General features: G+C 35.5%; 2 protein-coding genes across 2 annotated transcripts; both read right to left on the minus strand.

Annotated features, from left to right (window-relative positions):
- Window positions 1-10570: 10570 nt before the first annotated feature.
- LOC143630671 (uncharacterized) lies at window positions 10571-18071 on the minus strand. The gene is made up of 9 exons (XM_077099620.1): window positions 17594-18071; window positions 17198-17487; window positions 16684-17056; window positions 12549-13325; window positions 12348-12481; window positions 12170-12238; window positions 11845-12015; window positions 11697-11787; window positions 10571-11061 (listed from the first exon to the last, which is right to left on the minus strand). Exons 1-9 carry the CDS (start codon window positions 18069-18071, stop codon window positions 10571-10573), a joined length of 2874 nt encoding a protein of 957 aa, XP_076955735.1.
- Window positions 18072-18749: 678 nt separating this feature from the next.
- On the minus strand, window positions 18750-22069 carry LOC143630672 (disease resistance protein RPV1-like). Its single transcript, XM_077099621.1, has 3 exons — window positions 20761-22069; window positions 19151-20267; window positions 18750-18878 (listed from the first exon to the last, which is right to left on the minus strand). The coding sequence occupies exons 1-3, from the start codon at window positions 21252-21254 to the stop codon at window positions 18750-18752; spliced, it is 1740 nt and encodes a 579-aa protein (XP_076955736.1). The 5' UTR covers window positions 21255-22069.
- Window positions 22070-27126: the final 5057 nt, after the last annotated feature.

Genomic DNA, 27126 nt, shown 5'->3' on the forward strand with positions numbered 1-27126 from the left:
GATACAATTTATATTTAAACGTTTTCATTGTCGGGAAAATCAAACGATCATAGACACCGTATTCGAACAACCCAATTAGGCATGCAAACTAGAAGAGTGGGAGGCGGCGATTACCTCTATTGTCGAACAAAGTTGGCAACGCACGGAAACGAGACGGTTCTTCGAACCGAACAAATCGAAGGCGGAACTCGAACGGTCGGTACTTGCGGAAAACTGAAACGAGTGGCGGTGCACGACGTGTGTCACCGGAACCAGATGCGAACTAACGAAGACGCTGGTGCAGTCTAAATTGTGGCGGTCGTTGGTGGTACACGGTGGTGATTTCCGATGGATTTCGCTCGGCGGCGATGGATCCGAATGAGACAGAGATGGCGAGGGAGCAACAGAATTTAGCATAGAGATATAGAAGTTTAATGAGCCTTATATAGAGATACCCAAATCGATAGTTATCGCTAAACTCAAAAACCCTTGCATGTTTCCGTATGTTTGTTGTTGGGGATAAGCAATTTAAAACGATGGTATCTATCCAAATATCCTAACTGCATGTTTATTATATTATTATACATATATATGTTATACTTTAAAAAATTCTAAAATGCATAACCATTATTTAATTCCCTCGCATGAGCATATCTTATATTACTTATTTGTTTTGTTGATAGTTTTGAAAAATTTCTAAATCAACCCTCTACCTTAGTTTGAATTCATTTGAACACTGTACTTTAAAATTAATAACGTATTCAAAGTCATTATTATTATAAACAATTCGGTTACTTGACGCTAGTATTCGATCGTTTTAATAATTATCAACTCGTTATTATTTGACATTTATTACTTTTATTATTTTATTGTTTCAAATTTTTCGCATGTTACATTAAGTGGGTTGAGTTTCTTTTTAGTTAGGTTTATTTGGATCTAGGTCGGTTCGGATGGGTTTTCGGGTAAACAAGGAGCAGATTTATCTGGCGCTTCTTTTAGGGTACGGGTCTTACAAATTAAAAAATTAATTTTATGAAATATTTGATAAGAAAACTTTATAAGATCTATAATATATATAATAGATTAAAGAACCAATATTTTTAAAAAAGATATTATTTTTAAGGGGTAACGTAGTCCTTTCAACCAACACAAAAATAATAATATTTTTAAATTACAAAATAATTAAAATAATAAATTTGAGTTCACACTACCAACTTCTATCACCATCAACCACATCCCCATTACCAGTACCATCACCACCACCCACAAGTCACTATCAACTCATCTTGCATCTTCATCAATGAAAATAAGATGGAAAAATTGATAAACGCAAAGAATTTAGGGTTCCGTCACCTCTCCCCCCGTCGTTTGAGCATGGAGCCTCACCATACGTCACCTGAGAAACGAGGTTACTCCCCTAAACCTGGTTATGGGCGCAACCCTAGCTCAGTCATCGTTGTTGCTGCTTCTTTCTCTGAAAACCGTATTCTGATCCGGCGAGCAAGGCGGAACCCTAGCCGTCGTCGCTACTTAAGTTGCCACCATTCTCCGTTTGTTGTCACAGAAGGTCACCATACTCCGTTCACTGTCGCCACCATACAGCGGTTGGACTTCCGGTCCAGATCTGGACCGACAACCACCACCAAGGCAGGTTTTGTCCGGTTTGAAAGTGAGCACCGGTGATTACCGGTTCTAAACTTTCATGATCGGTTATGCCTTTGCTAGATATATCGTCGGAAAGTCAAGGGTTGCCGGAATTCAATTTAGATGTTGCATGTCAATTGTCATCTTCCTCTGTTAGATACTTATGTCTTATGTAACATCCCGTTTTCTAGTTTCAGTTAATAAAATGAAAATATGAGTTATTATGAGGCGGGCTAGTATCGGGTTAAATGGATATGGGTTATGGACTTGGGTTATGAAGGAAAGAGGGAAAGACCATGGGCTTAAGCCCATGATCCATAATTATATAAACCTTAAATCACCCATTTCATTCATTTTACACATATTCCATACACCACCAAAACACACATTTAAGCTCACTCTCTAATTTCTCTCCTTTCTCTAGCCGAACCAAGATAGAAAACCGATCCCGATCCAAGGTAATGATAATATGATAATGTATGAACTCAAATCCGTTAGATTTAGTCACGAAACGACGAGCCGACACCTCTAAACCGTTAAAGTCATGAGATCCGGGTGGATTCGGGTATAAACCGAACCTAAGATGAGCTTAGGGGTCACCCTAGCTTAGATCTGGATCGAACGGGACGAAAGACGGTGAAAACGGTGGAAAACGAGTGAGATCTCGTTTTTCCGGTGAAGTCGTGGTTTTCCGGCGACGGCGGCGCCGGAAAACGGCGTACGAGGATAATGAGGATGTCAGAGAATGTCTAACATTCTCTGTCCTAACCCTAATTCGTTAACGGAGAGTTAACGAACTAGGGGTAATTCGTTATGTGAATCGTTAGTGAAAGCCTAACGAACTAGTGTTCAAGTTCGTTAAGAAAAAGATAACGAACTAAACCCCAGTTCGCTATGACCATTCGTTAAAAGAGATGATAAATTAGAAGGTTCAGTTCATTACATTGACTGATTCGTTATATGGACTGGTTTGTTAAATGGACTGATTCGTCAAAGGACCAGTTCGCTAGAGGGTCCAATTCGTTACAAGGACCAGTTCGTATAAGCCAATTCGTTAAAGAACCAAGTAACGAACTAGAAGTTTAATGGAATTACAGAATGGTCCTTGGACTTAAAAAGAATGATTTAATTACAAAGAAGCCCTTGAACTTTTAAGTTAGCAAATTAATTAATGATTCAAAATCCTTATGGAAAATGTGTTAAGACAGTTAATGAAAATAACCCCAGCCAGGGGCTCTGCCCCTTGGACCCCGCTAGGGGCTGCCGCCCCTAGAACCCCGATGCCAGGGGCGCTGCCCCCGGACCCCTGTTCGTTGAGGGTTATAATTAAACTAGAAATACGATATGGGTAGCGATAGATAATTGATACGTGTAATTGTTATACAGTTAGTCGCGCACAACTAAAGAAGGTAATAACTATTAACGGAGAACGTTACCGAGTTCAGGTGAGTTTCTAGCCCCAATCATTGTTATGTTTTTGGGGCTGTGTGCATAGTCGATGTGATTATTAAATACACTTACCTTAAGTGGTAAGTGTATGTCTTATATGATTTATGTATGAATGAATGCTTGACGATGCATGAACGATCTTCGGATGTTACATGTACCGTCAAGGGATAGTGTAAAGATATGATTGACATATATATGATGTATGAACGTATGGAAGTTACAATTATGAATGTATAGAAAGATACGAAAGGTATAGTTAGAAAAGGAAACCGACCCTAATAATATCGGCGAATGTAGGGAATCGACCTTAATAATATCGGCGAACGTAGGGAACCAACCCTAATAGTATCGGCGAATGTAGGGAACCGACCCTAATAGTATCGGCGAATGTAGGGAGACCCTAATAGTATCGGCGAATGTAGGGAACCGACCCTAATAGTATCGGCGAATGTAGGGAACCGACCCTAATAATATCGGCAAAGTTAATAGCGTGGAATGCTCTTTAAAACGTATGTGTATGAATAAAAGTATGTATGTAAGTATGGACGACGGGATGAAAGTACATGAGTACTTAAGTAGGTAAGTAAAAATGAAGGTATGTACCTTCGGGTATATATGTAAGTATGTGAATGTATTGTACGTTGTCTGATTAACTAGAATTCACTCAGCGTAGCTGACTTTTAGTATGCACGCAGGTGAGTAGGATGAGACAGTTGGCTTGAGCGGGGACACGTGGCAGAAGAATAAGAGTATGACATCTGAAGACTTGTTATGTTTTATAAGTTATGTTTTGATTTTGAAAGACAAGATGAATGTTCTAAGACATATTATGAATTATTATTGTAATGCTACGAAAGTTTTATATTCCGCGTAAAGTTTTAATTAACTCTGATTTCTAGAACTGTGTTTATGAGTAAATCTAACGTCCAAAGTGAGGCACCGGTAACGGGGCCTTACAACTTAGATGTAAAATGGATTTTTTTTTCATTTTAAATATGTATTATTTTTAGGTTATAGGTTGAAAGGACTACATTACCCCTCATTCTAACAGTGTTGTTAACAAAAAGATAACGGAATGACTCGTTTGGGTCACTTTTGGTACCATAGGGATTCAACCAGTTTAAAAAAAATTTTCGGGGACTCAAAGTGACTCCGCCCTGCAACCACAGGGATGGAAACAGTAATTTTCTCTATTATTTATAATTAAGAAACAGTTTTATAGTAAAAAATATAAGCAGGTCATGGATCTCATCAAACTACATAGCTTTTAAACTGGATTCTAACATCTCATTTATTTGTAAACTCTTTCATTATCAAACCCTAAGGGCGCGTTCGTTTCACATAATTGAATGGAACTGGAATTGGAATTTGCATATGATTTGAAAATTTGAATGAATTGAATTTGGAATTTGAACACCAACAGGGAATTGGAATTGGGGGGATTGAAATCCAAATACATTCTTAGATAGCGTTTGATATGCAGTAATAATAGGGGAAATGAAATGATTCATTACGTGGTAATGAAAAAATTTGTGTTTGGTTGCTCAATGGAATATCAATCTAAAAAATTTATCTACGTACTATCAACGTAACATAAATAGCAGTGAGAAATAGAAACATAATTTTACTTATCGAATTGTTAACTACTTGCTAAATTAAAACAAATCTCATAAACTTCAATTATCAAAAGTAATCAACTATTTAAAAGACATGTAGGTATTGAACTATTGATAAACACAGATAGTCAGGTAATGTTTATTATGCAAGAATGACATAGAGAATAAAATGATTCATTGCGTGAGAATGAAAAAAGTGGTGTTTGGTTACTCAATGAAATGGAATAATCCATTACACATGAAACCTCATTCCATTAAAATCATTCATTCCCACCTTTTTTTTTCATTTCATTCATTCCTCACCCTACTTTCTCAACACCACCACCACCACTATCATCACCACCACCACCACCACCTGACCGCCACTGTCGCCACCACCACCGCCGCCGCCACCACCACCTTACCACCAGCGCTACCACCGCCACCTGATCATAACCTCCACCACCGCTGTCGTTGCCTGACCACCACCACCGTCGCAGCCACCCTACCATCGCCATCACTACCAATGCTACCACCGCCACCCCTACCACCACCACCACCCCGCCTGACCGCCACCACCACCACCCCCACCACCACCACCACCACCACCACCACCATTTTCGTCGTCGGAGCTTAGGGATGGCAATGGTTCGGGTTTGGGTCGGGTTTAGGTGTTCCCAAACCCATACCCGGTTATGAAAGTCCGTCCCAAACCCGTCGGGTTTTAATCGGGTAATTACCCATTCCCATCGGGTTTTGGGTTCTTATCGGGTTTTGATAAAATACCCGTCGGGTATACCCGACTCAATACCCGCTATGTTTCTACTGGTTTTTGACAAAATATAACTAATCGATTACAAATATGGTTACTATAAAGATAAATTCTCTTAAATAATTGCCACAAACAAGTTCCGACAAATAATATATTTGGAATATAGTGTATATATAATATAATAAGCTATATCGGGTACATCGGGTATATAATCGGGTAAATGGGTTTATGTTATTAGGTAATCGGGTATATTAAAAATCCCAAACCCGCGAAAAATTTCAAAACTAATCCCAAACCCGTCCCAAACCCTAATGGGTCGGGTATTACCCGTCCCATTTATGTCGGGTTTCGGGTTTTCCCACCGGGTTCGGGTTTCATTGCCATCCCTACTGGAGCTACCCCCACCGTCGCCATTTCAGGTTTTTTTTTTTGTAAAGAAAAATATATTTTGGGATAAGAATATTTTTATTATTTCTATTTCATTCATACAATTTTTTTTGGAAACCAAACAACAAAAAGTAATTATTCATTTCATTCCCATAGGTTAACCAAACAAGACAAATGAATGGTAATGATCCATTTCATTCCCTTGTTCATTTCATTCATTCTCTCATTTCATTACTCTCAACCAAACATAGCCTTAATGTGTTAGTTTGACAAATGAATAGGATCAAGAAGTTTTTTTAACAATGATAACGGCGAAAACATTTTAGTTTTTTTAGTTTTATTTTTTTTTATATTTTGTGTTATGCTTTTTTTATTATTATTTTTGATTTTTTTTATGGGTTTTCTATTAAGATCAGAAACCCCTCAAAAAAATATTCAAAAATAATTAAAAAAAACATAACGCAAAATATAAATTAAAAACAAAAAAAGTAAAAAAAAACTAAAATGTTTTATTCGTTGTCCTCGTTATAAAAAACTCGAGATAAGATTCCAATGAGTTTCCTTGAATTCCCCCACATTTTGGAAGGATTTGAAATCCATGTATTTGAAGGAATTGAATTCCAATTCCAATTCAAATTCCAATTCTTTGAACCGAAACACCAAAATGGAATTAAGATTCCAATTTCAACGCAACGAACACGCCATGTCATGAGATTTAAATTCCAAATCCTTTGAATTCCCACGGATTATGTGAAATGAACACGCCATAAGTATATTATTATTAACTTTTTTACAATAAATAAAATTAAAATACAAAAAATATATAAAAATTAGAAACGAATAATGTAAAACAACCCCCGTAATAAATAGAATAAAACCTAGTTTATTATATACAACTCCATATTTAATAAATTTGAATTAAGTTTTAAGCTTCATATGACACAATATTTAACAACAAACCGTTATTGTTAAACAAATTGGTAGGAGGTATAAAGTCGTCTTCATTTCATTTCTTTGGATTACTCAACGGAATAAGCATTTGAAGATGAAATGGGAGAAGTTGTGGAGTTTTCAGCTACGATCCTCCTTTTCTTTAGTAAGCATCGAATTGAACTATAACAAAAGTTACAAAAGTGTAACTTATGAAAATTTTCCTCTCACAACATAAGCAATCCCAAACACCTTATTATTTTTCAAAAAGTTTATAAGTTATAAGTTAGTGTAAATAAGCAATCCCAAGCACCCCCTAAATACTGAAAAGAAATTTTGTAGAATTTTAAAGAACATTTTATTCACTATATGTGTATCTATATATACAAAACAAGCAATTGTAAACCATTATTAGATAAATAAGGATGTATATTTGATTTAATAATACCCCTCCTCAGATGTCCATTATTGTTCATTGTACATTATTAATACACATACGTCATATGCCAATTCGGTATATCAGGACCTATGAAATAAATTGATACTACCGGACCATTTATACTATCTAGTTAAAAACTTACTAAGACAACCCCCAATCGAACAAATTTTAGTCAAGGAAAAGAATACAACGTGTATTATGCGACCTTCTCAATTTAACTAGCGTCTTTCAATCTTTGAAACCTTATCCTTTATGTGACATTCATCATTTTCGGTTTGAATCGTATTTGTATTTGTATGGAAAACACAACCCGTTTTGGTCTTTCGGATCCTTCGTTGTTAATAAAATATTGGGTTTTATGTTCATTTATGTTACACAATTGTTGGATCAAGAAATCACCCTTTTCAGTACCTTAAAACACCCTTTATGGCTAAAAACGACTTAAAATGAACTTTAGGGACCTAAATCGTTTTTCGTTTGTTTTGCACCTTGTTTAACCATTTAAACCAATTAAATGCATGCATAACTCTTATGGGCAACCTTTGCTTTTTCCACTATAAAAACAAGCCCAATACACCCATTTTGGTTTGCTCTTTATCCTCAAAACTCTCTCAATCTAGATCTAAGTATTCATCTTTCAAACTCTTGATAGTTTGACTTCTCAAGGTCAAATTAATGCTAATATTTGTTTCTAACTAATTCTTGTTAATTAAGGTTTGTTATTATAGCTTGTTTGAAACATACTTCCCTTGTTTCCTTGGCTTTCCCTTCTCCGACCATGGTCAGTTTAGGTGTATTGCTAAGCAATGCTTCATGGAGGACTATTATAGTCCTTGTTAACACTTTAAATTATGTTTAAGCTTACTATTATTGTTTAGTTCCTAGTTATTTTAGTTTCCAAATCATTTTTATAGTTCAATGGTATTTGGGTATGTGGCAACCATCCTCGGTTTTATTCTGAGTCAAGGACCGAACCAAAACCGAACTAAATCGAGTTCACTCGCTTAAGGCACACTAGTTGTGTTTTGGGCCACCGAATCTCATATTTTCTTTAAAACTATATTATAAACTAATTTTAATTGTTTTCTCAAAATACTTGGTATGTCGGATCCAACTTGATCTTACAACAAGTTTGGACTGACAAAGCCAAACACCGTAATTAACAGGGGCGGCTCTTGAGGCGTGCGAGCCGCACCCTCGTCCGAGGCACGATTTCGATAGAGGGCACAAAATTTGTAAACATATATTTGTTTTTTTAAACATTAACAAGTGAAATTAGGCAAATGGCTTGTAAAATAATAAGAAAATGAGAAGGAAAACATACATAACAAAGAAAAAAAGTATTTGCCGGAAAATTTTCCGGTGGGTTTGGAAATTGGAGTGGTAATGAAGTTGGAGAAGACAATATGAGTAATAATATTATTTTATTATTACTTTTCTACCACACATCTCAAAATTAACTTTTCCATTTTTTTTTATACAAAGCTAAAGTAAATTGTTACTTTTATTTGGGTTAGCGTGTGATTATAAATTTATAATCCATCTTATAATTATTGGATTTTAATCATTTAAAAAGTATTGGATCACTTTTTTTTATTCATACTTCATTTGGTAAAGTTTAGGTATTTGGACACAAACAAAAGTCTATTTGGTAAAGAATGTTAGGCGTTAACTATTAATGTAACTGATTTAATTACTATATTTTTTCTGTATTTATTGGTATAACCTTATTTTCGTTTAAAAATATTAGTTTATATGTGTTACTCGTTATGGCCTACGGGCCTTTTTATTTCGGTTAGGCCGAGGTACTTAAATTTTCGAAGACGCCCCTGGTAATTAAAAGTTAAAACCGAGTTCACTCACAACGCGGGGATCGTAATACTAGTTGGATTTAAATCTTTGTAGTTAAAAGTTAAAGCTTAGTTGTTTTAGTAACATTAATTTTCCTTATTGTATACATACAAAATTAAATTAATTGCATGACAAAAATATGGAATAAAAAATAAGATAAAAATATATTTAAGTGAAAGAGACCTTATTTGTGTCACGTAATTAAGTTGATGACTGATTGACAGATGGTTATGGACTAGTTCTTCCGATGGCTTATTCTTGGTCAAGTCTATCAAGGAAAAATAGGAGACAGGGTACAGAATCTGATATATTCAACTTAGATTGGTACAATTGGGTTTCATCTAAAGTAAACTTCTTATCTCTATCTAGCAAATTGTTGGTCTTTGATGTAAAATCCATCTCACCAACGCTTTCTCTTTACGGGAAGTTTGAAGCCACACAAGTTGATCACCGGTTCCGCTATACAAAAGAAAGTGATTCATGTTGTTCAACGATATGTTGGTGTATTTGGTGGATAAGAAATGATAAAACCTTTAATTCATGATCGTATGTTTTAAATTAATCAAATGTCTTATTCCTATGTTTTCCATTAGTTTTTAATGGGTAGATTTGTCTTAACAAATGTAAATATTACTTGAGATAAAAATAGTTATGAATTTCATGATTTGTTAGTTAATCTTGAAGTAACTATTTATTTAATCATGCTATAAATATCATGGCATATTTCTTAATCCATTTAAAATTAAGGGCTGTGTTGTTATAGCCTTAAATATCTTTTACAACTATATATATAAACTTTTTTATAGGTGTTTCATATTTATTTAAAACTATATAGCATGCCTTCAATCTTTGTAACAACTGTTTATGTTTCCAGTTCATAAAGTTTTAGTAAAATATAAACTATTTAATGTTTCGAATTATTGTGATTATTAACTTTAGGGAAAATTCCCAAAATAAGCGTTTATGAAAACGTTTTTCAAGTTTTAGATGTCATTTGCAAGAAATTCCTAAAATAAGTATTATAAATTGGTCGTGACGAGTAGTTTATGATTACACACGAGTAGTTTATAAAACAAGTTAAAACTTGCCACGTGCACTTAAACTAACCGTAACGAGCTGGTTCATTAATCATTTGTTCGTCACAACTAAATAAGTTTCACACCTCGTAATCAACGCCTACGAGCAATTCATAAGTCATTTAGTCGCGACGTATCTCGACTAAATGAAAAAAATAAGCTTTCTTCACTGAAAAAAACAGTTTTGGATCGTTAATCGATCAACTATTTACTTTTTTCACGAAAATCGTTTTCTGAGCATTTTTTTAAGTGTTTGGCTGAGCGTTTTAGTTTTTGGTTGAGCGTTTTCGCTTTTTTGCCTTTCAGCGTCTCGCATACCTATCGTACGTTAAGGCATTATTGTACAGTATCTCGGCTCATATAAAATCATACAAAAAATATAAAAAAAACCTATGATTAATAGCAATGCATTACCAGTGAACTTTATCTAGCTTTATTTCATTACACACTAGAACCACTGAGTTGTTAGGACTTCCAAACTTATTCCTGCCTTGATTATATCATCACGACATTTACGAGCATGCCTACTCATATCTTCAGTTGTCACCAACAACTTCTCGACTTTCTGCTGAAGCTCATCAACGAGTGCAGTCACCAAAGACTTATTATAAGTCAATCGATATGCCAACTTTTGTGAAAACAAATCAATGTCATAAAATTCATTTATATACAACCATACACCCTTCCGTACAGAACTCGAACTCGAACTCGAACTCGAACTCTTCCATGAAAAGTTTCTAAATAGATGGAACCACACACAAGTCAAAGTTTTCTCCTCTGCCCACTGCAAGGGTGTGCAATCAACCATATAAGAAGCCATCACGCTGAAAACACCTGCAATAAGTCCGCTTGATACTTTGGCCAAAACCTTCACTGACTTCAACTCTGGGATCTCTTCATTGAACTGTCTTGTAAAACCAACTGTTTGCTTACATATATCTGCTAATGATTTTGTTATCAATGAACATCCCAACAACATCCCGAACTAGACCTAAACTCTGATGCACGGAAACGCCACCAAGGTGCCGTACCCCGTCCCGGAAACTCGCCGGGGACGGAAACACCGCCGGGACGGTAGGAAACGTTTCTTGACCGTCTCCTTGAAGTTGTGGACGGTCGTTGACCGTTTTGAAAATTCAAACGGTGTTTCGATACGTTTCCAGAACTTTGGGGACGACTTTTAAACGTTTCCAGCGGCATATTCCGGCGTCAGAGCTGTCCGGAAACAAGGAAGAAGAAGAGTATAGCGGCTGTAACTTAGAATTAGGTTATTTAGGTTTAAATAACTTTAGATATTTTAACATTTTACCCCTTTAACGTTCAATTGTTTGTAACTAGTCCCAAAAACTTATAAGTTTAACATAAAAGTTTAAAATTAGTTTGTGTATTTCAATATTTAACCCTCTCTATTATTACTATGATTGATTTTGAAAAACTTATGATTGATTATCATTGGAAGTTGTATGAATTTTGAAGTTTACATCAACGTATGAATATATTTTGGCCTTTGTTGTACATTATTTATAATATATATTTATTTTTTATATGCATTTATTGCCGTACCCTTGCCGTACCCGTTTCTTGATTTTTTGAGTTTTGCCGTTTCCCGTTCTCGTACCTGTGCCCGTTTCCCATTTCCGTACCAGTTCCCGTGCAACATAGGACCTAAATGAATGAATTATGCACCTTTACAAGAATTTAATGAAGCACTTATAAACATACCTTACGACTTTTTGAAACTTTATTTGCCATTTCTGCCTTAGCACGCGATCTTCTCCGTCTTATAATTCCATGATATTGTTTTGCATTCACAAATAACGGTCCATCATCACTACCCAAGTTCAAAGGCAACATAATCCGACCTTGAATCATATGAAATAGACAATTCTCAATCTTAGGTGTCACCATTAATATTTCAGAAGTACTAAAAACATGAATCAGATTCCCTACTAATCTTGTTCATCCAAATAAATTAAACATATTTAGTTGTATCAATTTAAAAAAATATATATTTTTTCCTTCGTAAGATTTCAATAAAATTATCCACCTTGATTTGAGGTCCATAAGCTGAGAACACTCCATAATATTGATCCTCATAAGGGTATCGGCCACAAACCTATATATAATATTAACCATTGACAAAAAGAGAGACAATGTATCAACTGGTTTATATAATAAAGATTAAAAAGTTCAAAATTGTGTAAAATGTAAGTTAAAAGTTGTACCATGGTAGGCTGACCAAATCCAAGGTCAACATAAGTTTGATTGGACTGCATTGAAACAGCTACTTGAATTTTTGGTGATTTTTGTTTGTTTGATGAATTCTTGTATTCGTCAGAATCAACTTCATCAACTTTACCTATAAGTTTTCATGTTTCAATATAATGCAATCTTTATCAATGAACACTGAAAATGTTCATTGATACTTGCACCTTTCATCTCTTGCAATTGCTTGTCAGTGCAAATATATGTAACTAGAATACTGAAAATGCATGCGGTTGTCATACTTGATACTTTCACCAATGTTAGCATCGACTTGCACTTTTCGATGCTTCGAATCTCTTCATTTAAGTGCCTTGAAAAAGCAACTGTTTGCAAACATATAAATGAAAATGATTTCATAAAACCATGACAAAATCTGATGCCTTCAGCAGCTTCAAGATCATTAAGCTGTTCTAGCATCTCTCTATAACTGTAACCGTTGTCTGTTCTACTTTTTGCCAGAATTTGCTCCAAAGCCAACTTTACGCTCAACCAGCTGTCAAATGCATCTTTCAGCGTCCTTAAAAATCCGTTGTAAAGTTCAGAAATTTGATGGATGATTCGATAGTAGTCATAAACCAAAGGAAACAACTTTGTATGCCTCCATTCTTCTTTGCATTCACTTAATACTCCTTGGTTAAGTTCAATTAAGCGTTTAATTATTTTGTGCATGTCATCCAAGGTGTACTGTTGATTTCCATAGTCGCAAATGAATGTTATAATTCTGGTGAGGTCATGGTTGATAGAAGTGTAACAGGAATGGAGGAATGTAACGGGTCCACAAGTACCCATATGCCTTAGCAGTGCAGAGGGAGGAGATAAGGTAGTTTCAAACACAAAGTGCAGCAAGTTAGCTGTTGTACCTTTTAGTTTTTTCAGCTGCATAATGTGTTTCTCTTGGATAAATTGGACTCCAGATCTAGTCACTTCTAATTTACAATCTGCAATAAATTCATTTTAGTATGTCATCCTACGTTTAGATTTGGAAAAAGAGGGAGGGGGGGGGGGGGGGGCTCATTACTTGACTAGCTATAGAAAGTTATCAATAAAGCCCTTTCGGTTATGTTCCATGCCCCTTTTTTATTTTTCAACTTCTTTTAAATAGGCTTTTAAGTTAGACCCTTCTAGTTTTATCTGCTTTATGTTAAAAATAAGAAAAACATATTACAAACCTTTTATATATTCCAAAAAAAACATAAACCAAACTACATTACAAGGAAAAGATAAGACTGTGTTCTGAAGATTGGCTTTCCTTAATCATATTTTAAAATTAAACTTAATATTCACATATAGAGTTTGATATTGACATCTCTGTTGTCAAAAGCAATCACACAATGCGCCTAGGCGCATAAGCGCAGCAAGCAATATGATAAACGCCTGGATGATCTGCAGGAAAAGGTATGCGATGTATATGGCAAAGCCATGGTAGGCGGGCGCTTTTTTCTCGAGCGCTGATTTGACCAGGCGATCGCTTTTACAAGTTAAACAGTTTATTTCTATGTTTTTTTGTCTAAATTTATTTAAACTCATGTCTCGAAAGTGTAAGATCGTATCTTTAATAATTTATTATGGATAAATGTCGCCTATGTGGCGATTAATCACTGATTAAACGCTAATCGGTCAAAATTGAAAACTTTTATATATAATATCTGGTATATACATGTATATTTGAAAAATTGCATACAGATTTTAATCTGATTAATCGATAGTCCCTACCCCATCGCCCGACTAGCGCCTAGCGAGTTCTACAACACTAGAAATGTCGACATTTTTCATTTAGAACTTGCATATGTTTATTAACAAATAAGATATAGAGTAGTATTTTTTTTAGTTAACATAGGTAGAGGGGACATTTTGTAATTATGTGAAACTTTGGTGCAAAATCTAGTCAAAAGAGATTTGGGGTGGGTTAGGGGCGACATCAATGACAAGGGGAAGGGGGGAAACGAATCAGCCTATTGATATGTACTGTTACTAAAGGGACTTGTTTGTACTTTTCTATTACTTTGGGACCTAAACTTCAAATTTGATCAAAAGAGGTGTTTGATGTTATGTTCGAGTAGGAACTACTTCAAATTTTAGCAAACCTTAATAAGATTTGAATACAAAGAAATTGGGTAAATCGAGTCTATGAAACTTACGCCATAACGGGTGAAAATTTGAGTAAGAAAATAGTATGATATGTTCATGTTTATGATTCTTTAAATTCTGGATTGATTGAGATATGAAATGAGGAAGAATATTTTTTATTTAAAACTTACAACTCACATGTGCAAATTTTGACTTTAGGTTGTCAACCTCAAGGGGGAAAGAATCAGGTCATCGAAGGCGGCTCGACGAGTAAAGGTGTGTATTTATTTACAGTTTCAGTCCGTTATATGTATTTATAAATCTGTTTGGAGTTCACGAGAAAATTAGAACAACCAAGAGTAGGATGGCAAAATTTGGTAGGAGTAGTAAATGAAAATTCGCAAGAGAAAAGTGCAGCAAAGTTGCAGTTTTCCTTTGCAGAAAATTGACCAGCTATAGGCTGGTGTTAGAGGAGTTGTACAAGTCATCCTAAAATGTTCGAGTCCTTTTTGGTTCCTACTAATGTTAACATTAAAAGTGTTGATATGTGCATCATAGGCAAATATCACATGGAAGGGTGATTGATCAAGATCTCGGGCTTCTTAATAAAGAAAATTATGTTAATGTAACACGTCTTAGGGTGATTACTTTAAAACCAAATCTTTTGGAAGTGTATTTTGTAAAACTTTATTTTTGGCGCTATGAACGCTGTGCGAACATTTTGTAATTGATGGTAACTTTAAAACTTGGGACCCCTTTTTTCTTTTTGAGTAAAAATGTTGTTAATTATTGAAAAAATTACAATTTTTGTCCTTTTGAATATACTAAATTATGGAATGGGTCCTTTACGAAAATGAGTTTCACTTTCTATCCTTTATATGCATATTCGTCTTGGTTTTAGTACTTTACACTAACGGTCATCCACTTTGTCTGGTTAAGTCCCCTCATGTGTTAGGCACACGAGGGCATTTTGGTCATTTAACCTATTTCATTAAAAAAGTTTATTAAACAAAAATAAAATTTTAATTTCACTCTCTCTTTTAGCCCAAACCCCAGCAAGCCATTGCCAAAATTCAAGGCTAATAACAGAGTAGTGAGTAACCAGAAATCATCTTTCCATCATCAAAATCTCATCTTCCAATCAGCAATTAAAAGCTTGAACCCACCCATAACAAAAGCCATCTTCATCACCCTCTTCTCCTATTAAAGTCACAACTCACAACTACATTCAGAAATCAAAACTGCCTTCAAATCCTCGTCAATCTCAACAAAAACTAATAGTAGTTTAGAAACCCGTATTTAAATCGCCATGGATATCCTTAACCAGGAGCTGCTAAAGAGAAAGCAAAGTCTCTCCGAAGAGACTGACAGACGGAAAGTCTTCAAGTGTTCAAAGATCGGATCTAGAGGCTTTGCCTAGAAGAGAAATGAGGCGCCGAGGCCAAACGCCTCCGTCAAAATCAGAACCAAATTGAGCCGAATTCATCCGCTCATAACTCGTCATCAAACCTTTACTTCAAACACGATTCTACAAAATCCAAACCTGAATCCGGCCTTCGTTCATCTTCAAAAGCCCCAACTAGCAACGAACAAAATATAGACTCCCTAAACTACTGAAATTGGAGGTTATTCGCCGATCCCGGTTTCTATAACAACGGGTTAAAGGTTGCTTGTGGTGCCGGTGGTGGTTATGGGTTGCTTGCGGTGGTGGCGGTGACTACCTTGTCGCTGTAGGTTGCTCGTGGTGATGGTGGTTGTGGGTCTAGGGCTTGCAACAGATATCACTTTCTTTAGATTTAGGGTTAATAGTTTTAATAATATATATTAATATTAATATCCTTTTAATAATATGTATTAACATTATTATTTTAATTAATTGTTTATTATTATTAATAAATTCATGGAAACGACAAAAAATACCCTCATGTGCCAGGCACATGAGGAGACTTAACTGAGAAAATAGATGGTCGTTAGTGTAAAGGATTAAAAACGAGGCAAATATCAATATAAAGGATAACGAGTGAAACTCATTTTAGTAAAGGACCCATTCCATAATTTTGTATATTCAAAAGGACAAAATTTATAATTATTTCTAAATTATTAATGAAACTGGGCGTTACAAAAAGATACTTGTATTATGCTACTAATACCCATATTTACTCCTAATCTTTAGTACAGAAATGCCTTAAATACCTTTTATGTGACAAATACAGTTAAGCTGTTACTAACCGTGTGGCTCCACGCTAAATGTAAACTTAAAGTTGTTCTTTTGACTTGAATCCACAATTCTTTGAAAGTCGTCTGCTCTAGTCCAATAGAAAACCAACTGGTTCTCCAATCCGGCTGTCAAGAAGCTTATGGGGACAGGAATCCGCCAATGGTTTTCACCAACATGAACATGAGCTGTTACCACATATTTAGTTTCCATAGCAGCATCAATGTGGTGTAAAGCTACAACAGCACATATGGCAACTCCAATCCATGGGCCTTCAAGGGTCAAACTTCCATCAGCTCTTAGCAGCTCGAAACTTGATGGGATTTCACTTCCAGCGCCAACTAATTCAAATACAGCTTCTGGTATTGTCCAATATTTCGATCGTAACTGCAAAAATAAAATAAAAAATTATAAAAATGAAAGTAGCAGACGAGATGGGGGCAAATGTCAGCTTGCAGTTCAAGCTACTAGAACTAAAGATGGCCCAATTCATACACACAAACATGAGAGAGAGAGAGAGAGAGAGACCTGAAGGTAACCATTCAATATTCTTTCTGCCAGATGACCACCACTTTCATTCTCTGCTACTTTAGGGCAGTTCAAACAGGACACAATTGGACTAGTATTGTTGCTTGCGGCATGAAATTTAGACACATCAACCCTTGTTTCTGAGATAATGTAATTGTATCTCATCTGAAGCCCATAAAGAGTGTCTTCATTTACTACCGAAAGTTTTGGTAGTGACTGAAGCCTCTTGCAATTATTCAAACAAAGCACTCTCAGATTTGAGAGGAGACTGATGTTAGCGGGAATAAAAGCTAAATCATTACCAGATAGATCCAAGTTTACTAACCGATTTAACAAAACCAATACAATCAGGAACCACAGATAGATTACAATAACTTAAGTCAAGTTCCCTAATACCAGATAACACATTCATCTTTGAAAAAAGAAAACCTCTGCCTTGGGATGAATGCTGACATCTATGGACACGTAGGAGTCTTAACCTTTTCAGGTAACGGATGGACGAGGGAATCTCTTGTATAGAAGTTTCGCTTGCATCAAGCTTCCTCAAATTACACAATTTTCCCATGCTTTCTGGTAAGTTCTTGATGTTAGTTCCATCTACATACAGATGCTCTAAGCACTTCATGTTATCTCCGAACTCAGGAACATATTCAAGATTTGAGCAGCCGGAGAGAATAAGTGTCATAAGAGCTTCCATTTCCATTTTTCTTCTGCCAAGGTTCTGAAGATGAGTACACCCACTGAGATTTACGAATTCTAGCCTTTTGTGAGAGAGAACTGATCCGTGTAGCTCTTTCAGTTTTGTGCAGCCTTTAAGGCTTAATTTCACAAGCTTTGGTGCTGATGACAAGTCAGGTATTTTGGTCAATTCCATTGAGAAACTAAGGGGGTGTTTGGTACAGAGAATGGAAAAGGAGAGAAAATAGAAATGGAAATGGAATTGTAGAGAAAGAGAATTGGTATGGAGAATGAGAATCATTTCTCTTGTTTGGTACACGAGAAAATAAACAGAGAACTCTACCATACCCAACCCCACTTCCACCCAACCTGACACCACTCACCACCGCAGCCCCACCACCACAGCCCCACCACCACCACAGCCCCACCACCACCACCAGCCCCACCACCACAGCCCCACACCACCAGCACCACCACCACAGCCCTTTCTTCAACCACAGCCCACCACCACCGGCTGCCGCCACCAAATCCCCTTGTTCAACCACAGTACACAAGAAATTAAAAAGATTCAAATTTTTTGAACATAAGATATAGAAAAAGGAGGCTCAGATCTCAAATTAGGCAGATCCTGTAAAGCGGAAAAAAAAACATTGTAAGATTTCTAGCTTGTGTGTTCAAATCACGATTCACGACTATACGGACAATACTTACAAAACTTTTTTCCCATAGCGTTTCAAGTTGGCCACAACGCATTTCAAGTTGAAAAATATGTTTAGGTTCAAACATTGGAGGCAAGGACTTCAATGAACAACCATACCATTCCAGAATTCGAAGATCATTAGAAAGATAACTAAGACCTTGAGGAAAGTGTATATTACTGATTCTGAGAAATTTTAGTAAATTTTAGTTTTCTCATCTTTGAAAAACAGGATGAATCATCAATGCAATCATCCACTTTAACTTTATGTGACTCCAGGTTAATAATTTCAATTGTTCTTGATTCCTGGTATAAACAAACACAACATAATGAGTCATCTAATTCTTTCACTTTGTTGTACTAGATGTCAAAAATGAGTTGCCCATTATAAGTATTACAGCAAAAATATTTGAGCTATAACAAAAACAAAGGCATTCCAACTTTAAATTTGAAAAATGATATACGCTTCAGTTTGCATGATCAAAATTATTAAACTGTAGAGAATTCACTTTGCGTTTTAAAGTTTCTTACAAAATGATAACAATGTTACGGATTTTGTAGAGAGCCATTAAGCAAACCTTTGGTTTGGATGATAGAATATCCAAAACATCGTGATGACACTTGATTGCAATTAGTTTTCCATTGCATTGTTGTGATTCCCTATGAAGAATTTCCCAGCACATTTGTTGGAGGAGATCATGCATCCCCACACAATCATCAAATTTAATTGTAATAAGAAACTTGTTTATAAGATCAGTAATTCCACTCTCTGAGTGCATGCCAGTATCGGTTAGTATATCTGCAACCAATTCTTTGTCTCTCCCTTTCAAGAAACACGCGATATACATGAAGATAAGCTGCTGATGCCTATCTAATCTAACATAGCCTACTTCAAGTCTCCGAAGAACTTCTTTATGTTGATATTCTTGAACTTTCTTCAATATGTCTTTCCAATAGTTTTCCTCTTTTCCACATAGTAGAGAACCATAAACAGAAAGGGCTATTGGAAGACCGCCAGCAAACTTCACAATATCATCAGACAACTTTTCGTAACCATGGGTACGATGTCCATCTCGAAATGCTGACTGACAAAAGAGTCTAAGAGCTTCTTCACCATTCAATTCTTCACACATAAAAGTTTCATTTACTCCATACGCATTCAGCAAATCTGCATTTGTTGTTGTTACTATGATTCTGGAGCCGGGTCCAAACCATTCACGCCCACCAGCCAAATACAAAAACTGGTCTGCATGATTCACATCATCCAAGACGATAATAACCTTTAAATCACGAAGCTCTGTCATCAACAAAGTTTGCCCGTGTTTAACACTTCTTACGGGTATGCTTTCATTTTTTAAGACATCATCAAGGATTTTTTGTTGTAACTTGCATAAATCACTGTTATGGCCCTTTGAGATGTCCTTGATGTTTTCAATAAAACTACTTTCTTGGAATGTATTTCGAATGCACTCAAAGACAACTTCAGCCAAAGTAGTCTTCCCAATCCCACTCATCCCACAAATCCCTATGAAACGCACTTCACTAGATTCAGTGTTTAAGATTCTAATCACCTCATTTACTCGAGGTTCAATTCCCACTAGACCTTTGGTAAGATGACTAAGATCTACCGGTGATGCATCATGCATATCCTGCAAGATTCTCCTTAAGATTTCACTAACAATTTCTGATTCATTCCTACAGATAGTTTGAAAGAATCAAGTCAATTCCATATTTGCATTATGACACTTTACTTCTATCCACTTCGGGAAACAGCAAAGTTACTTCTGTTACATATTAAAGATGATTTCCTCGAATTTAGATAATTATTTTCAAAGAAAAAAAAGTAAGTTTGTTTTATTTTAAGAAAAAAAGATGGACCCGGGAGGTCACACCATGTTAATTTGCTTTAAGAAGGAAAGATAAGAAGCCAAACAATATGTCCTCTAATTTAGCTCTAATATGGCCTTTTTCAGCAACAACAACAAAAGATATGTAAAACCTAGGTGGCATGTCTATTTCACTATTACTGCATTTTTTTAAAGAAGTCTTGGGTTTCAAGACAAAACTAATAGATTAACTTGAGGAAGTTTGAAAATCATTCACATGCTTATAATAGATAAGTAATTTACATATTTGAACACACCATAAGTTCATTTGTAATATATATGTTAATAAGATAACCACCTACTTGTCTGGTGTCACGTGGAATCCTTTGATAAGCCCGACTTTTGTAAAAGCAGATCGCCATGTTCCTACCTTCTGTGGTGAGATTCCAGGATCTTTTTCATGGTTGGCAAAGCCTTGTTCGAAACAATTTCTTTGATGGCGTACATCAGAGGGAGACACATGGTAGAAAACAGGAATAACAATCAGCTTTCCTCGCTCCATGCAGTCCACAACCTTTGTAATTTCCTCCAAACACCATTTAGACGTTTCAAATTCGCTCGACAAAATCACTACAGCAAATCTTGATGCTTCTATAGCCTCTAAGAGCGCGGGAGCAATGAAATTTCCAATCTCAAGTGACCTATCATCTTTATAGGTTCTGATGTGTTTTCGAATCAAGGCATCGTATAAATGGCTGATAAAACAAGTGCGAGTGTCCTCCCCTCGGAAGCTCAAGAAAACATCATAACCCTGTGATACACTTGTAGTTGAGGATGATGATGCATATGACACCATCTTGATAGCTCACTGTAATAAAATAATATAGATGAAATTATAAATTATTATACATGGAATGACAAAAACGTGTAGACTCTGTACACAGTGACAGGATGAGATACTTTACATATTAAAAGAGTCTACAGAGCTTTTAAAAGTACATAGGCATATAAACGAACCGAACGAACACGAACGTATAGTCGAGCTCATTTTTCTGTTCGTGTTCGTTCGTTTAAAACCAAACTGAACAGTTCACGAATGTATACGAACATAAACAAAAAAAAAACTTAAAACAAACATAAATGAGCACAAACGAACAAGCCTAATGCATCACAATTTACCCAAAAACATAACAAAATTAGTTGTTTAAATTTACATGATTTATTCAAGATATCCATCATGATTAGTGGTTTGATGAGCACGTAGTATGTTTATATTTGTATATATATGTATCTATACAAATTAAACAAACGTAAATAAACAAACAAAATGTGTGTTTATGTCCATTCGTTTAACTAAATGAACAACAAAAATGTTCGTGTTTGCTAGTTTAACTAGATAAACGAACTTCCCGCAGAACAGTTCGTGAACGTTCGGTTCGTTTACAGAAAATATAACAATCATTGAGGCAGGCTTAATTGCAGTAATTAGGCATTTTGCCTAAATAAAAGCAACCCTAAAGATAATCTAATCAGATTATCAGGCCCTAATAAGATAATCTAATCTGATTGAAAGTAAATTAGTGATTGATTACCTAACATAACATACTAGCTAACATAATCTGTTAGCAATCAAACATACAGAAACAATAATAATAATAATAATAATAATAATAATAATAATAATAATAATACAGCAAGCATATATGAAAACTGACAGTTGATGTTGCAATTGAATCGCTCCAGTGATAGGTTTTAACAACAACTACTTCTCTCAACGTTGAAGTTGACTTCATCGTTTACTTTATCAGATCAAAGCCGTCGTAATCGACCAAAGGAAGACCAGTGTAATTGGTTTATGAAGCTCTGGTTCGTCCATGCGTCTCGGCTAAAGGAGGGGCTGGGGTGAGCTGGAAACCGAATTAACTGAACCAAAATCGAATAACAGTAAAAACCGAACCGAAGCATTAACCGACGGTTAATTTTTTAGTTTTACAAAAAACCGATTTTTGGGTTTATGTTCGGTCATCCATCTTGAAAAAAAACCAAAAAAACGAACTGGACCGATAAATCAGACCTATGTTTTTACGTGTTTTTTAAAGATGTTATGACCGGAAACAAAACACCAAAAGATTCTATCATTGACGGTGATGAAGATTATGAAGATTGGGTCTAAACTTGTTTCATGTCTTCTACGTTTCTTCATATTTTTTTTTCTTATTGGCTCCTTTTATATTTCATAGAAACATCCAAACGATTTACAATGAAGTGGCAGGTAAGCGGGCAACAAGTTGCGCCGCAACCCCCTTTTGGATAGCAAACCCAATCCGACTAAAAACAAAGTTTTGATTCTTATGGGCTGATACGTTACTATACACAACTTTATGAACCATATTCAAAAGGTCCACGGCATCCGGAGCTAAGAAACCAAAAGTGTCAAAGGCGAAGGGGATAAACACGTGTTGATTCTCCAAACAAGCTCTCTCGTGTTTAGCAACCTTGCCCGATGCCGCCTTCAATGCTACCTGGCCTGCTACAAATCCAGTGTCCCTAATCCCAACAATAGGGGACACTTCTGTGAGGTCGACACAAGTGTGTTTTCCCCCTACCCACCCAAAAACAAGTATACTGGCCGGTCGTAATGTAGATCTTCCTTCTTGAGGATCCGTAAGAAAGTTTACGGGGGCTTCCTTTTTAGCCGAAATTCCGGCTCGTTTAAGAACATCGCATAGAACATCCCTCACCAAATCATGCATGTACTTAAACCCAGGCAACTCTTTGCAATGAACCGCATGCTCGCCAAAAGAATCCAAACAAACCTTACGGCAAACCGGGCACGGCTCATCTACCGGAAACAAAGGGATCATTAACCGATACTTCAGGATGGCCCGGTACTCCAAAGCCGACATATGTTGGCCCAATCCTTCAATAGGGAGAACACTTAAGAAATCTTGAGCCCGAGGAGTCCGAAGACACTCAAACACCGCTTTCTGACGAGGGGATAAATCAAACTTCATTTCCAAACTCTTGATGATTCCATTATAAAGGGCACTCGCCAAAGCATGTTGGGCTTTAGGGGGGGCGGTGTCTTTATTAGAGAAACCGCTAATGTCAAAATCGGGAGGTGAAATGTGCAACCGATCTATCGCACTCCCATAATCGGAGTCAAACCCATCAATACCACAACCTCGAAGAATGTGGTCTTGTAATTCCCAAGATTGCGCCCTCGAAGCCACAAACGCATAAGTAGAAACGTCTGAATTTGAAGATGAATAAGATAAATGAATGAAAATTCATGCCAAACTTTCAAGTTTCATCAGTCGCTTCGCTGTATCTCAATTGCGTCAAGGGTTCGCTGTATCTTGAAACTTAAGAAAAAGATATTTAAACACCTGGTACTCAATCTTGACAACTAAAAGGAATCCTCCGTTTTTCTCGTTTCATATAAAAAAACAAAACTCGAGAAATGTCAACCCGTTTTGACTCGTTTCAATCCCTTTCTTTTTTTAGTTTGATCAATTTTATACATATACATATATATATATATATATATATATATTACAACTCACTCAACTCATGGGTCACATTTGTCACCCATAGACAGAACTTTGCTAAGGTTTAATGATCTAATTCACCTCACATGTCTTTGTGTTCGATATTCGGACTTTCTAAAATGTGCTACTACGCAAAATGTACACTTGCCATTGTGTAAGGCTTACTTACGTTTTTTCGTTTTTAAAGCTTAGTTGTGAATCACGTTTTTAAGGCTTATTATTAGTTAATATATATAATTTTACGGGAAATTCCAATAAATTCTTCGCGGCGCGCCAGAGCTGGATCTAGCTAATTTTGTTTTTATTTTTCCGTAAAGTCTTTGATTTATATATGTTTGCTTCCCATTTTTTTACTATTTCTTCGTCTTTCAACCCTCGCCCTTATCATTTTCTAATATCTTCACATCCAAACCATTTGTATTTTCTAATTTTCTTTTTTTACTCTCCTGTATTCTCCCGATGTGCTCGTTTTATCATGATATTGCCTTGTTTTGCTCCTTTTGTGCACAAATACCCGGGAAAATGATTTCACATAAATACATGATAATCCCTGACAGAATATGAAATAATATATCGTGAAATACTAGTAAATCGAGTATGAAAACGCTTGTGTTTTGCAACACATCATCCTCCCACCGCATGAAAGAAGGTCAATCGCTTTCTTTACCCACCCACCCCCTCCTTATAAAAGTACAAGCTTTGCCAATATTATTTTGTAAATATTTTTAAGCTATTTATTTCTTTATACTTGTCACACAAAAACTTTATTGTATAACGAATTTAACATCATTAGCAACATGCATCTATTGTTATTAAATAACATTAATATCATGTATAAATAACATTAATATCATGTATTATTGTTACTTAGTGTCCTTAATATCATGTATTTATGGTTATTTAATAACATTGTTACATTCATATCATAGCATTATTACATTAATATCATCTATATATCATTATTTAATATAAAAAAAATACTTTTATAATGTGAATAACTAATGTTTTCTAGTATAAAAGTAACACTTATATGCATAATCATTTTATTTAAATACACCAAAATATCATAAGTATGTCTTCCATGAAGTTTTGTTTTGTAATTTTACTCATACTCACGGTTTTCGGTAAGCTACACATTGCTTAATACTTATCACTCGTTCATGTTTTTTACTTCAAACTTTCTAAAATGTAAGTAATACACTTTTGCTGACATATTACTTATTTTTATTGCTTTCTATATACATCTAACTAACTTAGGGAGTATGATGATGATGGGCGAAGCGTGTAATGAAACATGGAGGCTTGAACCATGTAGTCCTCAAAGTTGTTTCAATCAATGCAGAGAAAGCAGAGGGGTGTCGTCGGGAAGGTGCTTGAACAAAAATATATGTTTATGTGTTTGGAATTGTTAAGAACCATGGATTTTAACAAATAAAAAAAAATTATATGTTGTTGTAGGTCAATTTTATGACTTGTGATCCTTACCAGGATCCTTTCTGGGATCCCTAAGTACTAACGGCTTATTTCGATCTTGGCTTTGACTTATCCTTGCATATGACATTTGGTTATTTGAGTGGAGAACAAGCTAAAGACCTAGTAAATAGGCTATATTTTTTAGATGTTGGCCGGTTAGTTTCCTTCACTATTGATGTGCTAAAAGTAGTTATAAAATTATTAACTAAATATACGCTAATTTAGGCACTAAGTAATAATTCTAGATTCTTAAACTTAACTAAAACTACTAACCGGCAAGTGAACCGATCAACTATAGTAAAGCTAAGTAAGTTCGGATATCGAACCCACAAGACTCTTTAAATTACGTAAATTAACTAATTAGACTCGATAAACTGACACGACTATTTATTTTATAATTATTAAAGGGGGTTTTAATTATAAATATTAAACTAATAAATTAATCTAATTTAGAAAAGACAAGTAAATAAAACAAAAGACCATGTAATTTGACCGACTCAGATGATGATGAAATACCACCTAGACTAAAATACCATAAGTTGCAGTTTGACGAGTACTATCAGATGTTGGGTTTGACGAGTACTGTCAGATGTTGTCGATGGAGGTAGATGCCGAGTGCGAACGTAAAACTTCAGGTTATTTATAAGTAGAAATGTGGTTTTTATGAGTGTCTTTTCTTCTCCTTTTGTGTTTATAAATAATTATAATCCCTTATTGGTAGATGGACTATATTAAACCTTTTGGAATTCAAATAATTGCTTATACTAAGATACATCTACGGCCCATGCAATATATTACTTTGTTAAAGCTACACTCCAAGACATTGCATGGCACCATGCATGGGCTATATATGTTTTATTGATGATAACGTATGATAAAGAGAAAAATGAAGAGGAAAGTTTCATTAGGTATTAAACACAACTATCATATACATCACACACACATATATATATATATATACATACAACTTAAACCCTGAAGCCCATAAACATTGGCTAGGGCCATAAAAATGGTCTCCAGGTTTTATATTTAGTGAAAAGAATGTGGAAAATATATATTCATTCAGTCATTTTGTATCTCAATTGGTGTCAAGGGCTCTTAAAAGTTAAATCTTGAAACTTTAACAAAAGATATTTAAACACCTAGTACTTTCAAGTTTCATTAGTATGGCGGCTGAGTTTGCTTTTGATGTGCTTGAGAATATACTGGTCGGGTTGGAAGTGGAAGATATAATCCGATGCAAGAGCGTGTGTAAGTCATGGCAATCTTTTATATCCAGTCCTCGCTTTGTTAAAGCTCACTTGAAGCATGCTTACGAGATTGATCGTGAGAATATTGATGGTGGGCATAGAAGGATCGGTGGGGGGATTTATAATATAGACGGTGGTTTTAACGGTAACGCTCTGTGTCTTGTTGGTTCTTGTAACGGTCTAGTATGCGTCTCTCCCCGTAGACGTTGAACTTGTAGTAGCCAATACTTGGACCAGAGAGAGCAGGATACTGCAAAAGCCTCCCTATCATCCTGATAGATATCTCAGGCGTGTCGAATGCTTGGGTTTTGGTTATGATGCGACTGCAGATGGTTACAAGGTTATAGCAGGGTTTAGGATTAGGAAGAGGAAAATGGAAAAAAAAAACACGCTTTTTCATGTGCTATAATTGAAATCAAGTTTTTGGAAAGTTATTGGAGAAGTCAGTTATAAG

The sequence above is a fragment of the Bidens hawaiensis genome, unplaced genomic scaffold (genome assembly GCF_021521415.1).
Source record: "Bidens hawaiensis isolate Kalapana, Puna unplaced genomic scaffold, B.hawaiensis_p1.1 tig00005780_1, whole genome shotgun sequence".
Lineage (NCBI taxonomy): Eukaryota > Viridiplantae > Streptophyta > Magnoliopsida > Asterales > Asteraceae > Bidens > Bidens hawaiensis.

What these genes read in the sequence shown, in the direction of transcription:
- LOC143630672 (XM_077099621.1), bottom strand. Translation starts at nt 21,254, where the DNA reads ATGGTGTCATATGCATCATCATCCTCAACTACAAGTGTATCACAGGGT. An exon ending in TTCCACGTGACACCAGACAA is followed by an intron (nt 20,268 to 20,760) that starts GTAGGTGGTTAT and finishes AACTATCTGTAG; the next exon opens with GAATGAATCAGAAATTGTTA. An exon ending in TTCTATCATCCAAACCAAAG is followed by an intron (nt 18,879 to 19,150) that starts GTTTGCTTAATG and finishes TGTTTATACCAG; the next exon opens with GAATCAAGAACAATTGAAAT.
- LOC143630671 (XM_077099620.1), bottom strand. Translation starts at nt 18,071, where the DNA reads ATGGAATTGACCAAAATACCTGACTTGTCATCAGCACCAAAGCTTGTG. An exon ending in AAAGATGAATGTGTTATCTG is followed by an intron (nt 17,488 to 17,593) that starts GTATTAGGGAAC and finishes GTAATGATTTAG; the next exon opens with CTTTTATTCCCGCTAACATC. An exon ending in GATTTGGTCAGCCTACCATG is followed by an intron (nt 12,239 to 12,347) that starts GTACAACTTTTA and finishes TATTATATATAG; the next exon opens with GTTTGTGGCCGATACCCTTA.